Source organism: Mytilus edulis, chromosome 12 (assembly GCF_963676685.1).
Source record: "Mytilus edulis chromosome 12, xbMytEdul2.2, whole genome shotgun sequence".
Taxonomy (NCBI): Eukaryota; Metazoa; Mollusca; class Bivalvia; order Mytilida; family Mytilidae; genus Mytilus; species Mytilus edulis.
In genome coordinates this window covers 4,393,608-4,408,547 of record NC_092355.1, presented here as the reverse complement: position 1 = coordinate 4,408,547, position 14,940 = coordinate 4,393,608, and the positions used below count along the sequence as shown (strand labels likewise).

Sequence of the window (14,940 nt, the reverse complement as noted above, 5' to 3'; positions counted from 1 at the left end):
ATACCGACATTTTGTCACGTTTTAATTTCCGGTAACGTTTCAAACGGAGTCTAAAATATAATGTGTATCGAATGATGTTTTCAAAACTAAATAGTTACCTGAAGTAGAGGTCTTCATGCAGGAAGATTTAAATTCAACAGTCAATCGAAATCCAATTGTTTTATCATGTTATTATCATGTGAAGAATTTATCAAATCTTAATCACTAATGTATTTGTTTAGGCAGAAATTTTTTATTAAGTTTATCTCAAACAAGGAAAATATTTTAGTGTTTATGGTTTTATATCGGCACTTTTTCAATTTGAAAAAAAAACCTGTTTATTTGTTGAGTGTGGTGAAAATGAAATAATAACTCAACATATTTAATGATAGAATACCTTTTCGATGTTTCAAGTTGTTTATTTTATTCATAACATAATATTTGTTTTTCCTTTTGCAATTATCAATAATGTAATTTTATAATACATATGATTACTCGACGGATGCCGCATGTGGACCAGGATCTGCTTATCTTTCCGGACCACATGAGATCATCCCCATTTTTGGAGGGGTTCGTGTTGCCTAGTCTTTAGTTTTCTAAGTTGTGTTTTTTGTACTATTGTTTGTCCGTTTGTCTTTTTCTGTTTCATGGCGTTTCCAGTTTAATTTCGATTTATGAGTTGGAATTTTCCTCTGGTATCGTTCGATATAAGGTTCATAGAAAGTATGTAGTTCCTAGACTAAATATAAAAAAGAAGATGTGGTATGATTGCCAATGAGACAACTATCCACAAAAGACCAAAATGACACAGACATTAACAACTATAGGTAACCGTACGGCCTTCAACAATGAGCAAAGCCCATACCGCATAGTCAGTTATAAAAAGTCCCGACAATGTAAAACAATTCAAACGAGAAAACTAACGGCCTTATTTATGTAAAAAATGAAGAAAAAAAATGTGTAATACATGAACAAACGACAACCACTGAATTACAGGCTCCTGACTTGGGACAGGCAAATACATAAATAATGTGGCGGGGTTAAACATACTAAATATAAACAAGAATATGTGGTATGATTGCAAATGAGACAACTATCCACAAAATAAGATTGAGACAGTCATTTAAAGGGACTCAAGCTTATTCTGTATGACAGTAAATCCCAGTTCTAGATATATGATACATGATATATCTTTACTCCCAATAAGAATTAAAATAAAAGTAATGGACAGAAAAGTTTAGTGTTATGTAAAGAAAAACCTTTATTATTAATTGCTGACATCTTGATTTTAAAAATTGTCCGTTTATACATTTTGAAATTATAAAGTAACAAAGATTTTAACGCCGACAAGCAAAATTGACCTTAAATGGAATCGAATATTTTCTTATATCCTTTTAGTCATATAACTCTTCAACTATAACGGTCCGTGTACATCCTTGGCTTTCAAATATTCGGCTTTGAACGTTCCTGATGAAGGTAAATCCAGAAAAGCGCTTTGAACGAATGATATATGTGACGTGTTGTTTTTATTTTTACAGCTCTGGATCGATACCACTGGTAGTGGCCTATCATTTCTTGAGGGTAATATCAGCATAGTAGTTCGTACTTCGATCTTAACACAAACCTTTCTAACATGTTTCCGTTTCTTAATTTCTTAATGATAAAGAATCTAAGGTTTCATATATTTGTCTTTGAGCGTTATTGACGGAGGTAAATCTAGTAAAGCGTATCAGATGCTTAAAATTCCAAACGTGGTGTTAACATGTTGAAGCTAGTTTAACACAAGAAAAATGTGTTATTCAAATTAAAAACAAGAACAAAATATATTAAATCACCATCTATTTATTTGGACTTAACTTGCTCATCAGAACTCCGGTCAATTCCAAAAATTACATAAAAAACGAGGGTTTTGTCGAGCTGATACTACATATAAGGTATTTGTTGTTTAAATAACTGTATTGTAATATGCGCATTAAACATGTTAAAGTTGGTCATATTAATGCCCTAACGAAATTTGTTCATATTGACGTTTGTTAAGAATACCGTCATGCAAGTTTAATATAGTACAATATCATATATGTCTATATCATTTTAACAATGGAATAGATACATCCTAAATTATATGTTGACATTTGGGATTAATGGCGGTATCTTCGATCAAAATGTTCATTGGATATGACTAAGTTCATGGCTTATGTCATTTAACATTGTTAAATCTTTTTCATTTAATTTACATTTGTTTTATGAATCACTGAAAAAATGTGTTCAGAACGAGTAAATTATTTGCGGACCCAGGACGTTTGGCAATGGGGCGGATATCACAATTCAGAATTGTGGCCTTCATACACACATTTTATACCAAAGAGGAACATACCCTTGACCCCTCCTCATTGTCTTTAAGCCTTAGACAATATATTTAAACAGAAAGTATATGACATGTTTAGCAATACAGAAAGAAGCCATTCAACGATATCTTATCATGCAAATGTTGAATTACCAATTATGCAAATATCTTCATATATAATGATAAAAAAACATTAAAAGCTTCGGACATTATCTCTATGTTATACGCGATTGATTTCACCCAGGTTTTTAAATGTGTCACTTAGATCTTTCCTTATATGAATATCAAGCGTATTTTTTTTTTTTTTTTTTTTTTACAAAATGAACTTTCAGCGGAAGATCTAGGTGTAATATATATGCGTTAGAAGATTATATAAGGACCTCCAAAGGAATTAAATGTTCAGTGTTACAAAAAAAACTCTCCAATCATGGATTTTGGATGTTCAATGTACAATGTCAATTTAGACTTTGCGTTAAAAGTTAAATATAAATGCTCCACCATTAAAAATAGTCGGGTAGTCAACATTTTTATGACTATGATATGTTTTTATTGAAAACGTTCGCAACGGATGTTTAGAAAAATATTGGTGTTATAATGACATTTGACAGGAGGAAACTTATTTTTTTACACCAAAACAATCGTAAAGATTACACGAACAGTATGTAAAACATGGTTTCCACAGGTCTGGGGTTCAATATTTATCGCGTCCTGAAAATGAGGACACGCAATTGTGGGCAATTTAAAGTCCTGGGCTACTTGGAATCATTCTGCATTGGTCAAGTAAGTTTCGGAGCATAACTTCTATACCGATGTAATGCATCGGTTGTATAAGTGAAAACTAAAGATATCTATGAAATAAGGAGATGTGCTATGATTGCCAATGAGACAGCTATCCATCATAATCTAAAGGAAGTAGACTGAAATAAAGCAGCTAAAGGATACTATTCTTCCTTCACCAATGAGCAATACCCATACCTTATAATCAGCTAAAGACAGCTAAAGACAGGATAAAGACAGGATGGAAATGGATATTGTAAAAAACATGAAAAAGGCTACATCATATTTAACATGTGTGTCAATTTTTAAGATGATGTGACAAAAACAACATGGAAAACAACCTTATATAAAAACTTCAACCTGGCAGCAGACGTACGAACGGACACATATACCGGAAAAAATAAGGCACTACTCAGGGATCTCCATGGATGAATTTTTTTTAATGAATTCATCTAGCAAATTGATGCTATGCAACAAGCACCTTTCTCGAATCTGAATATAAACTGGAAACGTGGTTGTTTCAATTTGATTGTAAACTACGAAATAAATTAGGAATATTTACGATACGGTATTTCTTTACAGTAGATACTTAAGTTTTTACTTTTTAACTTTTAAGTAATTCTATATTATCGTTACAGCAGTACTCGAGTTACTTGCGATGAAATTATATTAATATTTTATGTCTTATTTTGTACTTCTTAAAAAAGGGGGGATGCTGATTGCGTCAAAATAAAAGCACGTGTTCGACTTTTTAAACTATTTTCTTTGTAACTGGATTATTAATTAATTTCTTTATTCTGAATTATCATAATCATTTGCTTAAACTTAGTTGAATAATTCGATAAATGAATCGTCTATCTTCAGATAGTATTCTTCTGTCTGGTTTGTTGATCTACCTGTACAAGCTCAGGTACAAGTGATTAGCGATCTTAATCCGGATATCCCTCAGGCGTTTGAACTGTATTGGATTATAATATAAAAAAGCCTAAGGGTTATGCAATTACATGCATTTGATTAAAATTTCTAAAAAAATGGCGTCGGGCTATAAAAAACGATAACAGTTTTGAACGATGGCGGAGGACAATTTAACGATGGCGTGGGTCATTTGACGATGGCGCAAGATACTTGAACGATGGCGGGGCGCCATTATTAAACAGGCCATGAAGATCCTAGCTACTATAATAAGCGGAGTACAACAATCATCAATCCAAGAATGTACCTTTCACCGATAAAAATCTAGAAAAAATCTTACCCTTTGTTGTGTGGATAAATCAACGTTCGGAATAACTGGGCGTAAGCAACTAGGCAATGTTTCACCTTGTGATTTTCATTTATTAATACTAAAAGTGCATATAATCAGTGAAAAATCCTGAGATACAACGAAAATTTCCAATGAATGCATCTAACAAATGTGTTTCACAGTACACAATACTTTATATTATAAAATCAAAAAGTCAAAGGCATGTAAGAAATGTACGACGTATACTGAATGATGCGAAATTTTAACACGTAACAAATGTTGATATTCCAATATCAAGACTGGGTTGCCATTCTAGGACTTTATTATACTTTGCAGACAATGATAGGACTTTTTCATTGCCTTTCATACAATGATATGACATTATCTCGCCTTGCATACAATGCTATGACAATACCTCGCTTTACATAAAATGATATGGCATTATCGCTCCTTTTATACAATGATATGACATGATCTCGCCTTCCATACAATGATATGGCATTACCTCGCATTTCATACAATGATATGACATGATCTCGCCTTGCATACAATGATATGACATGATCTCGCCTTCCATACAATGATATGGCATTACCTCCCATTTCATACAATGATATGACATGATCTCGCCTTGCATACAATGATATGACATGATTTCGCCTTTCATACAAGGATATGGCATTATCTCCCCTTTCATACAATGATATGACATTATTTTGCATTTCATACAATGATATGGCATTATCGCTCCTTTTATACAATGATATGGCACTATCTTGCCTTCCATACAATGATATGGCATTACCTCGCATTTCATACAATTATATGACATGATCTCACCTGGCATACAATGATATGACATGATCTCGCTTTACATACAATGATATGGCATTATCGCTCCTTTTATACAATGATATGGCACTATCTTGCTTTCCATACAATGATATGGCATTACCTCGCATTTCATACAATTATATGACATGATCTCGCCTTGCATACAATGATATGACATGATCTCGCTTTACATACAATGATATGGCATTATCGCTCCTTTTATACAATGATATGGCACTATCTCGCCTTCCATACAATGATATGGCATTACCTCGCATTTCATACAATTATATGACATGATCTCACCTGGCATACAATGATATGACATGATCTCGCTTTACATACAATGATATGGCATTATCGCTCCTTTTATACAATGATATGGCACTATCTTGCCTTCCATACAATGATATGGCATTACCTCGCATTTCATACAATTATATGACATGATCTCGCCTTGCATACAATGATATGACATGATCTCGCTTTACATACAATGATATGGCATTATCGCTCCTTTTATACAATGATATGGCACTATCTCGCCTTCCATACAATGATATGGCATTACCTCGCATTTCATACAATTATATGACATGATCTCGCCTTGCATACAATGATATGACATGATTTCGCCTTTCATACAATGATATGGCATTATCTCCCCTTTCATACAATACTATGGCATTATTTTGCATTTCATACAATGATATGGCATTGTCTCGCCTTGCATACAATACAATCTTACCTATCTTACCACATTTTAAGATAGTCGGTAAGAAAAATTCGTTACACGGTGTGCTATTAACCTTATATGATATATATATATATATATGGGGTCAGTAAATTCGATAGGGAGATTCGAGCGTCGCTCTCACCTATATTGAATTTACATTATATATCGAATTTAGTCACTAGCACACTATGTTACTAATAATATGGCAGTATCATGCCTAGCATATCCCGATATTACCTTACCAAGCTTTACAGTTTTATGTTTTCTATTAATTGTCTTTAAAGAATAACTGAAAAGTTTCATAAAAACAAATGAGGCTGTAGGCAGATAAATATAACGTTTAAACCAAACGAAAAAAAAGTAATCACGCTGTTTTACTTACATAATCTTAAATTGTATACTTGTCATTGTTTATACGGTTTAAATTACAAAACATAGCATATCATGACATTGTTTAAATCCTTCGAATACATTTATATTGCTAAAGAAAAGCAAAATGTAGTCTCTTTCATAGAAATAACGTTCATACACATAGCTCTTCGATCCAGCCGTTTACATTAGTTTCGCACCCACCGCCATGCCAGCATGAATACAATTCCCGTAAAAATTCCTCCGATTCCACCTACAATACAAAGCCCAAATGAGTAGTGAAAGTTGGAAGAATCCAACGTAATACCACCAGAAGAAATTGTTGCGAAGACTACTGTTCCGATCAAGGCAAGTCCTCCTGAAAGAAAAGAAAGTATTTATCAAACTGACTAGTGTACTGATTTCCAAGTAAATTTTACCATGTATCTTTTATGACTGACAATGCAAGTATTAAGTAGTAAATGTTAATATAATGGGCAATCTCCCGTTGTTCGCAACGTCAATAGATAGCCTATTTCTCAATAATTGTCAATCATATAAATTTTGATTTAATTTTAAATAAACTCATATGAAGCACAACCCAGACGCTTAGGAGTGTTTTGAACTTGCAAGTATACTAAACGAAAAAGACATCTTCGTCATAACAATCGCAACTTGCAGGTAACCACGATCCTTTTGTTTAGTCTTTCACAACAAACATTGTAAATAACATGCGATATCCTAAGCTTTTATTGGGTCACGGCATGCCAGTCTCCATATTTTTCTAGTTATAATTCTTAAAGCGTTAATTTCTCAACCATCATAAAGATTTTCAAAGATTTACACTCAAGATGAATAAACAAACTCTTAATTCAAAACACGAATCGAATCATCAATGTGTACCATTCTGTCATTATTAATCTGGACGTATCGAAATTGAAGTTCAATTGTAATTGGCTATATTTGGCACGTCGCTTCAAGTATGTAAAAAAAAGGATATAATATGTACGCAACAAATTGTATACCAAAGTTAAAACAAAGTGGATATAAACAATTATAGAAAACCGTACGGCCTTCAACAATGAGAAAAATCCATACCGTATAGTCGGCTATAAAACGCCCCAACATGAAAAATAGGAAACTTAAAATTGAGAAAACCAACTGCCTAATTTATAAGAAAATAAGCTAAGAAAAACAAATATGACAGACAACAACCAACGACAACCACGGAACCAGAGGCCCCCGACTTGGGACAGGTACACACAACCAACGAAAACCACTGAACCAGAGGCCCCCGACTTGGGACAGGCACATAAAACCACCGACAACCACTGAACCAGAGGCCCCCGACTTGGGACAGGCACACACAGAACGAGGAAGGGTTAAACATGTCTGTTTGGTTTGCTCTCACATTATTGTCAATATTATAAAATAATATGCAATTGGCATACAAGTTATAGGTTTAGCTAGCTATAAAACCAGGTTTAGTCTACCATTTTTTACATAGGAAAATGCCTGTAGCAAGTCAGGAATATGACAGTTGTTTTCCATTCGTTTGATGTGTTTGAGTTTTCAATTTTGCCATTTGAACAGGGACTGTCCGTTTTGATTTTCCTTTGATTTCGATATTTTTGTTATTGAACTTCTTTCATAATGAATTTCCCATTGATACAATTGTCAATTAAGTTATTAATATTTACCTGCAATAAAGTTAAGTAAGCCAGTAACAACAAACATAATTCCTTTTTCCTTGAGTACAAACATCTTAAGGAAAGCACATACCAAAGCTGCAACAAAGGCTACCAGTGCTAAGCTTTCCATAACGCCTGCAGCTGCGAGTTGGGCGTCCCGTTCTGGTGCATCTGCAATAATATATTATAAAAATCAGGCAAAACAATATGTGTGTTAGGATATCCTCCGATAAAACACGGGAATGTAGGCAGACAGTTTTTCTTATTATGCTTCGTTTGTACCTTTAATATATGTCGATAATTTGCAATTTTGTCAATTTTCTACACGAAAAGGGCCAAATAAAACTAAAGAATACGCATATTGAGGCATTCAAAAGTTGGACGGTAAATAAACCCTTTACATAAACATTTTTGTATCTATGTCTAAAATCCAATTGTCTGATAGTCTTATTCCCTTTTATCTTCAACAACCTCAAATATACAAGGATCTGTCGAAATAAATACAAGCATTTTTATGTCATCCCTGAACCTAGTAAGGCTGTTACGTATTGGCTCTTACACGCTTAATGTTATTGTAGTGATAACATCATCCCAACTACATTATATGACAATAATAAGCATGATCGTATGCTGTAATGCATTTTATTTTGTATTATTAGATTGATAAAACATCGGTCACTGGAAGGAAGACATTTATTAAAGCATTTGTAGTTGATATTCAAAAACATCTACTTCACTGACAATTTCAAAGTTTGTCATTTTTATGTTATTGAATAACACGTGTCATTTTGGGCCTATCAACTCGTTTAGCCTTTTATTTCATGAAAAGAGATAGATGACACTCTGCTGATATATACACGACGAATTATTCAAACTAAATTAGAATAAATTTATTGAAGCACATGAATAAAATTGTCCGTTTCAGAATCTAAAGCATCATGGGTAATTTCATTGTTCGTACCCCAAAGTGAAAATAACGTTACGTCATTGGTTGAATTTCCATTGTTTATAACGTTTTAAACCAATCAAAACGCTTTGGTGTACGCTTTTGAAAATATTACTCAGGATGCATTAGATTCTGAAACGGTGAATTTCAATTCTGTAAATCATACAAAACAATGAAATACCAGTTCAAGATCCAACATCCCACCTTCTCCACATAATAAAGATCCAACATCCCACCTTCTCCCCAAATAAAGATCCAACATCTTCTCCACATAATACCGATCCAACATCCCACCCTCTCCACATAACACAGATCCAACATCCCACCTTCTCCACATAATACAGATCCAACATCCCACCTTCTCCACATAATACAGATCCAACATCCCACCTTCTCCACATAATAAAGATCCAACATCCCACCTTCTCCACCTAATAAAGATCCAACATCCCACCTTCTCCACATAATACAGATTCAACATCCCACCTTCTCCACCTAATAAAGATCCAACATCCCACCTTCTCCACATAATACAGATCCAACATCCCCCCTTCTCCACATAATAAAGCGTACGCAAATGTGGAAAGTACATTTTATCAGTAAATACTGAAATCAGTAAGAATAAAGATAATTGGTATGTTGCCATGGGGCCAACTATCTACCAGAGACTACAGGACATTGTAAACAACTATAGGGCACTGTACGGTTTTCTGCTGCTACATTATACTTTAATAATTTAATTTTGGATGTAACATGCCTTCTGTTGTTTTTTGTTGTATTTCAGCTCATAGACATAATGTTGTCATGTGACTGTGTCGTCAGTAACGTTTTTATTTTCATTATCTACTACTTAAAAATGGAATTTAGAATTAATCATAATGCCCGCGTCACACTGTCCCGATTTTTACGCCGATGGCAACACGATAATGGAAATTTTCAAAATCGGGGCTGATCGTATCCAGATCGGGCTATTCGTAGTGCCATCTTTAACCATCTTTAACCATCGGCCACTTTTTCTAGCCTTCGGGGACAACTTCGGGAAGGGTTCTAATTTTTTTAACATGTTAAAAAATCCCCGAAGGTGCGCCCGATGTTGAGGGTTCGTATTGAGTTCGTATCACCATCCTCAATATCGTAATGTCACCGGGAATGCATCTTTGCACATCGTATTGCATTCGCGTTTCAATCGTTTCCATCGGGCAGTTTTGACATTACGATGTCTACTCGAATGAATCACGAAGGTACCCGAAGGTCTTACGATGGCAACATGACTTCGTGAAGACCTCGTAATCCCGTCGTGTTGCCATCGAATAAAAGTACGAAGGCGACAAGATGGAACTACGACGGCAATAAATCCAGCTAAATGTAAGTTAATTTTCGCGCTAAAATACATTTAAAGTGCCATGCGCGATATGCACTGGTTAGTCCAATACGACAGTTAAGAAAGACGTTCACAAAACATGGAGCTCATATCATATGATTCTATGAGAACAAGAAAGGCGACAGCGTTGTTTCTATTAATACAAATGGAACAAGAAGAGCAGCTATTACAGGCTCAGGATTTACTTTTACAAGTAAAACAAGTAAAATATTATTTTTTGTCAATTTTTTATATCAAGTAATATAATTAAAGGTGACAAAGAATTTAGAGTTTTTAATTTATATTAGACAATGTCGGAACATATTCAATTTCTTCTATTCACAACAACAACACGAAAAGACAAAAACGTTAGTTATGATAAGAGCGATATGTTCAGGCCTTTTCCATCTGGATTGTTTCATATCATTACATGCTGGGGTTCCTTTAAATAAACGCGCCTCGTACACCAACACTGCAGGTACACTTATATAGGGAAACCAACTTTTTATTCATTATTCTGATTTTTTATGTATCGTCTGAGTTGTTGTCACACGAATGTTTACTTCATAACCATTTTGTTTTCTATATGTCATATTTTGCCGCCTTTGTTGCTTTCCCCACATCCTTCCTTTTGTCTATGTTATTGTGATATTCTCCTGGAAAGAGCTCTTTTTGAATAAAAGGGATCAACGAACTCATTACCTTACCTTTAAGATAGATCAGTAAACATGGGGTTATTCAGATTAGTGCACACATTTTACAGTTCAAACAAGGCAATGCCGAGCGTGGCATCCCCTCGTATGTAACATATTGGGGAGAAATATGGACACTATATTTGTATATAGCACATGCAGAAAATGGTAAATTGAATATGCATATTTGATACATAAACTATTTTTTTAGAAATCAACCAAAACATTTAGTAACTGGAAATACCTTTCATATTGTCTTTAGAACCAGCAGGTAAAAAAATTAGCAACCTATTTCCTGTGTATTTTGCTATTTCAAGGAGAAAAAACAAGTCCATCTGCATGACCTTGACCTTTGGCCTTGAACGTAAAAAATGTCAGATCATTACAAGGAGGAACAATATAACAAATGTGGTTAAAATCTTTTGAAGCATATTGGTTTTAGAGTGTCAACAAGGGTGATATTGCCTTGTATTACAACTACCACTGTGACCTTGACCTTTGAACTTTAAAGTCAATAGCGCTTAAGATATTCTTAACGAGTAACACCATACCAAGTTTTGAGCATTTTGGTTCTAGAGTGTCCATAACAATTTTATCTACACGCAACTTACATGTAGTAGGCGAGGGGATAATAAACTAAGTTTTATAAGAATTAGACAAAAAGATCGATTACCCGCCATGCATGGCAGACTTGTATAGAAACGATATGTTGTCGAAATTCTGTTCGTATTTTTTAGACATGGTATGGCCATCGTGCCATCATCGTAATCCATCGTGTAGCCTTCGTGATCCATCGTGTAGGCTACGGCTGGGATATGAAGCTTAAATACCCGTCTTCGGTTAACCTTCGTATGTCCATCTTTTGCTATCGTATACAATTTCGGCACCATCGTATATACTTCATTATTCATCGTACTTGTTTCGGTCACTTTTTGGTATTTTAACGAGATCGGGGCCAACTTCGTACGAACTTACAATTTTAGCATTCGGGTGTCCATCGTATATAAAAATCGGGACAGTGTGACGCGAGCATTAGGAATGACTGAAATATGTTTTTTCTGTCTTTTCGAAATAACCTCAAAAATGCGGTGCGCTCTTTAAAATAACGCACTATGTAGGTTCTCCAGTGTGCACCACATTTTTAATGTTATGTCTTCATTCAATATAAAATGTCATTCCTTAAATGAATAAAATGAAGACCTTTGTACAAATGAAAACAATATTTAAATATCCTACTACCGCGTTCAATGTATAACCTTCAGAATAAAATTCCCCGAACAAACAATGAGTTCACATGAATCCTGTATAAATCTACTGAATTTTTAAACAATATCATTGAAAAAACCGGATATGATATTTTCTGTGTTGGTAGAATGATACGGGAACAGGCAAACTTTCGAATAAACAATTTGCATCTATGAAATAATCAATAATTCGGTAAAAATATACCACTAATATGCCTGGAATAATCCTCACTTGGTTTGCTTGCAATTTTTATGAAGATAACACTAGGTTATAAATGATTAAGATAAGCAAAATGAGAACAATTAATTCGATACATTACTTGAGAGTGACCTTTGTCATCAAATGTATGATTAATGATTTAAATTAATGACAATATTATTGTGCAGTAAGATGCATTTAATACATGATAAATTTACTTTTGATATCACGCATAACCGCACATTACATTTTTTGAAAACAACAGCATACTTTACGGTTTATTGAACCCTGCCTTAAATGCATATGTGTATAGATTAAACCTATTTAAAAGAATATTTGACTACAATATAAAAATTAAATATTAAATGATAACGTTCATCACACTGTCACTTTTATTTGCTTTTTCTCAGCAAAGAATGCAAAATTGAAATTTAGAAGTTCCTGTATCTGTGATGAAGGGAACGATGAATTCTGTAAGTAAAAACAAAGAAATACCTGCAAAATTTTTACACACTTCTACTCCATTTAATTGAATACAAGATTTCCATAATCCCATATGAACAACATCTCCAATTTTATACCAATATGTTGTTGAAAATCCTATTATATGCAGAATGAATGATACAGTGGTAATAATACTTCCCCCAATAACCATCGGTGGTATAGTAGCTAAGGTATCCGCCATCATAAAATACTAGTCGTCTGTAGTGTTTAATGTCACTTATGTTTAAAGTTAACACGTAGTATGTGGTTTTATAAAATTATGATTGCAGTTATATAAATGAATTTTATAATTTTCAATCCACTGTTTTATAGTAAGTATTTGAAGGATGACATGTAATGGACAACGCACACGGATACAAGTGAAACCTTCCTTAAAAGGCACTGAGTGCTTTGTAAAATTATAAATTACGTCAGATTTTGTTTTTGTGTTTTTATGATTTTTAGTTAAAACTTAAGTTTTTTTTTAACATTCAATAGTATTTACTGTGGGTTGAAAACCTATTTTCGTAAATTTCATAGGTAAAGGTGAACTCCGAATTGAGAAATGTTCAACGAAGTCTAAATTTTCTAGATCTTTGTTTGCTAACCTTAGAAAACCACGAACTGCGTATTGATAGTTAACTTGTTTTAGATTTTATAAAAAGTAAACAGCATACAATTTATACACTATAGTATTTTACCATAGCGCTATCGGCAATTCAATTACATTAACGTTGGTTGTTCATTTGTCATTATTTATTCGCGTAAACTGTGTTGTATATGTATTGTATATTGATAATAAAGTATTGTATTTTTACATGTTGTTTGCATAAAAAACGTAACTGCCGTATAAAGTTGGGGTAATTGTTTAAAGAGACAAATACTTGTTGTGAACCCCATGTAAAATTTATCCCGCTCGGACCCGTTTGTTCTATTATAAGTTTACTTTATTTTAAATTGTTATTTGGGTGGAGAGTTGTCTCATTGGCACTCACACCACATCTTCCTATATCTAAGTTCACAACCAGAGTTATGGCTTTTAATACAGAATAAGCTGACGCACATATGTGACCAGCCACGACATATCCAGGCTTATGGAGGTAGAACGTCATTGTGAGAAAATCGCCGTAAACTATATGTGACTAGCCATTTCCAGGCTTAGGAGGGTACATTGTCTAAATTAGATTATTGTATATTTATTTAGAATATTCCGAAACAAAACCCTCTGTCATGTTATTATGACATATTTGTTGTAATAGCAATGAAACGAGTCATTTCGAATACCGGTATGAAAATGAGACTGTTCTATGACGACTGCATTTATTGAAGCCACTAATTTATAAAACACAAAATTATTGTATTTATCGGCTTTAAGTGATGTTCAATAGCGTATTTGAATAAAAATTCAAAGACTTAAATTTACTACAATGCAAACAATTCTGAGCTCTATTTTAGAACATGTAATTTAAACTTGTTGAAATGAAGTTAGTTTGAAATTTGACAAAGTAAGCTTTAAGAATTCCTTTTTTTTAATTTAGATTTGTTATGCACGTCTCTAAACATAGTATGCGACGCGTAACAGTTTATAAGTAGGTGTTCTCATATATTAATTTGATACGGTGCATTTATTATGGATATATTTCAAACTTCATTTATGAAAGAAAAACTTTAGAGCTGAGCATTATTTGTTTGTTTGTAGCTCTATTTTTGAACATTTAATTTAAACTTGTCGAAATGAAGTTAGTTTAAAATTTATCAAAGTAAGCTTTAAAAATTCCTTTTTTTAATTTAGATTTATTATGCATGTCTCTATACATAGTAAGCGACGCGTAACAGTTTATAAGTAGGTGTTCTCTTATATGCATTTGATACGGTGCATTTATTATGGATATATTTCAGACTTCATTTATGAAAGGAAATCTATAAAGCAGAAATTTGATTTTTTTTTTTGTATCAATTTAAAATGTAGATTCAAATATTTTTCACTTCAAACGATAAAGTAAAACTTCTTCAAAACTTATATATGATGTATAGTTCGGCGTCCGCAAAAAGGAAGCCAACGAAAGT

The 14,940-nt window shown here is 33.4% G+C and overlaps 1 protein-coding gene across 2 annotated transcripts; it reads right to left on the bottom strand.

Moving 5' to 3' along the window:
• Nucleotides 1–6,262: 6,262 nt before the first annotated feature.
• LOC139499507 (uncharacterized) lies at nucleotides 6,263–13,281 on the bottom strand. Of its 2 annotated transcripts, none has more exons than XM_071288217.1 (3): nucleotides 12,886–13,281; nucleotides 8,041–8,120; nucleotides 6,263–6,637 (listed from the first exon to the last, which is right to left on the bottom strand). In XM_071288217.1, exons 1-3 carry the CDS (start codon nucleotides 13,076–13,078, stop codon nucleotides 6,623–6,625), a joined length of 288 nt encoding a protein of 95 aa, XP_071144318.1. In that variant the 5' UTR covers nucleotides 13,079–13,281; the 3' UTR covers nucleotides 6,263–6,622. The 2 variants fall into 2 exon arrangements, with proteins under 2 accessions (XP_071144318.1, XP_071144316.1); XM_071288215.1 differs by having other exon boundaries at nucleotides 7,959–8,120; nucleotides 12,886–13,273.
• Between the last annotated feature and the right edge of the window lie 1,659 nt (nucleotides 13,282–14,940).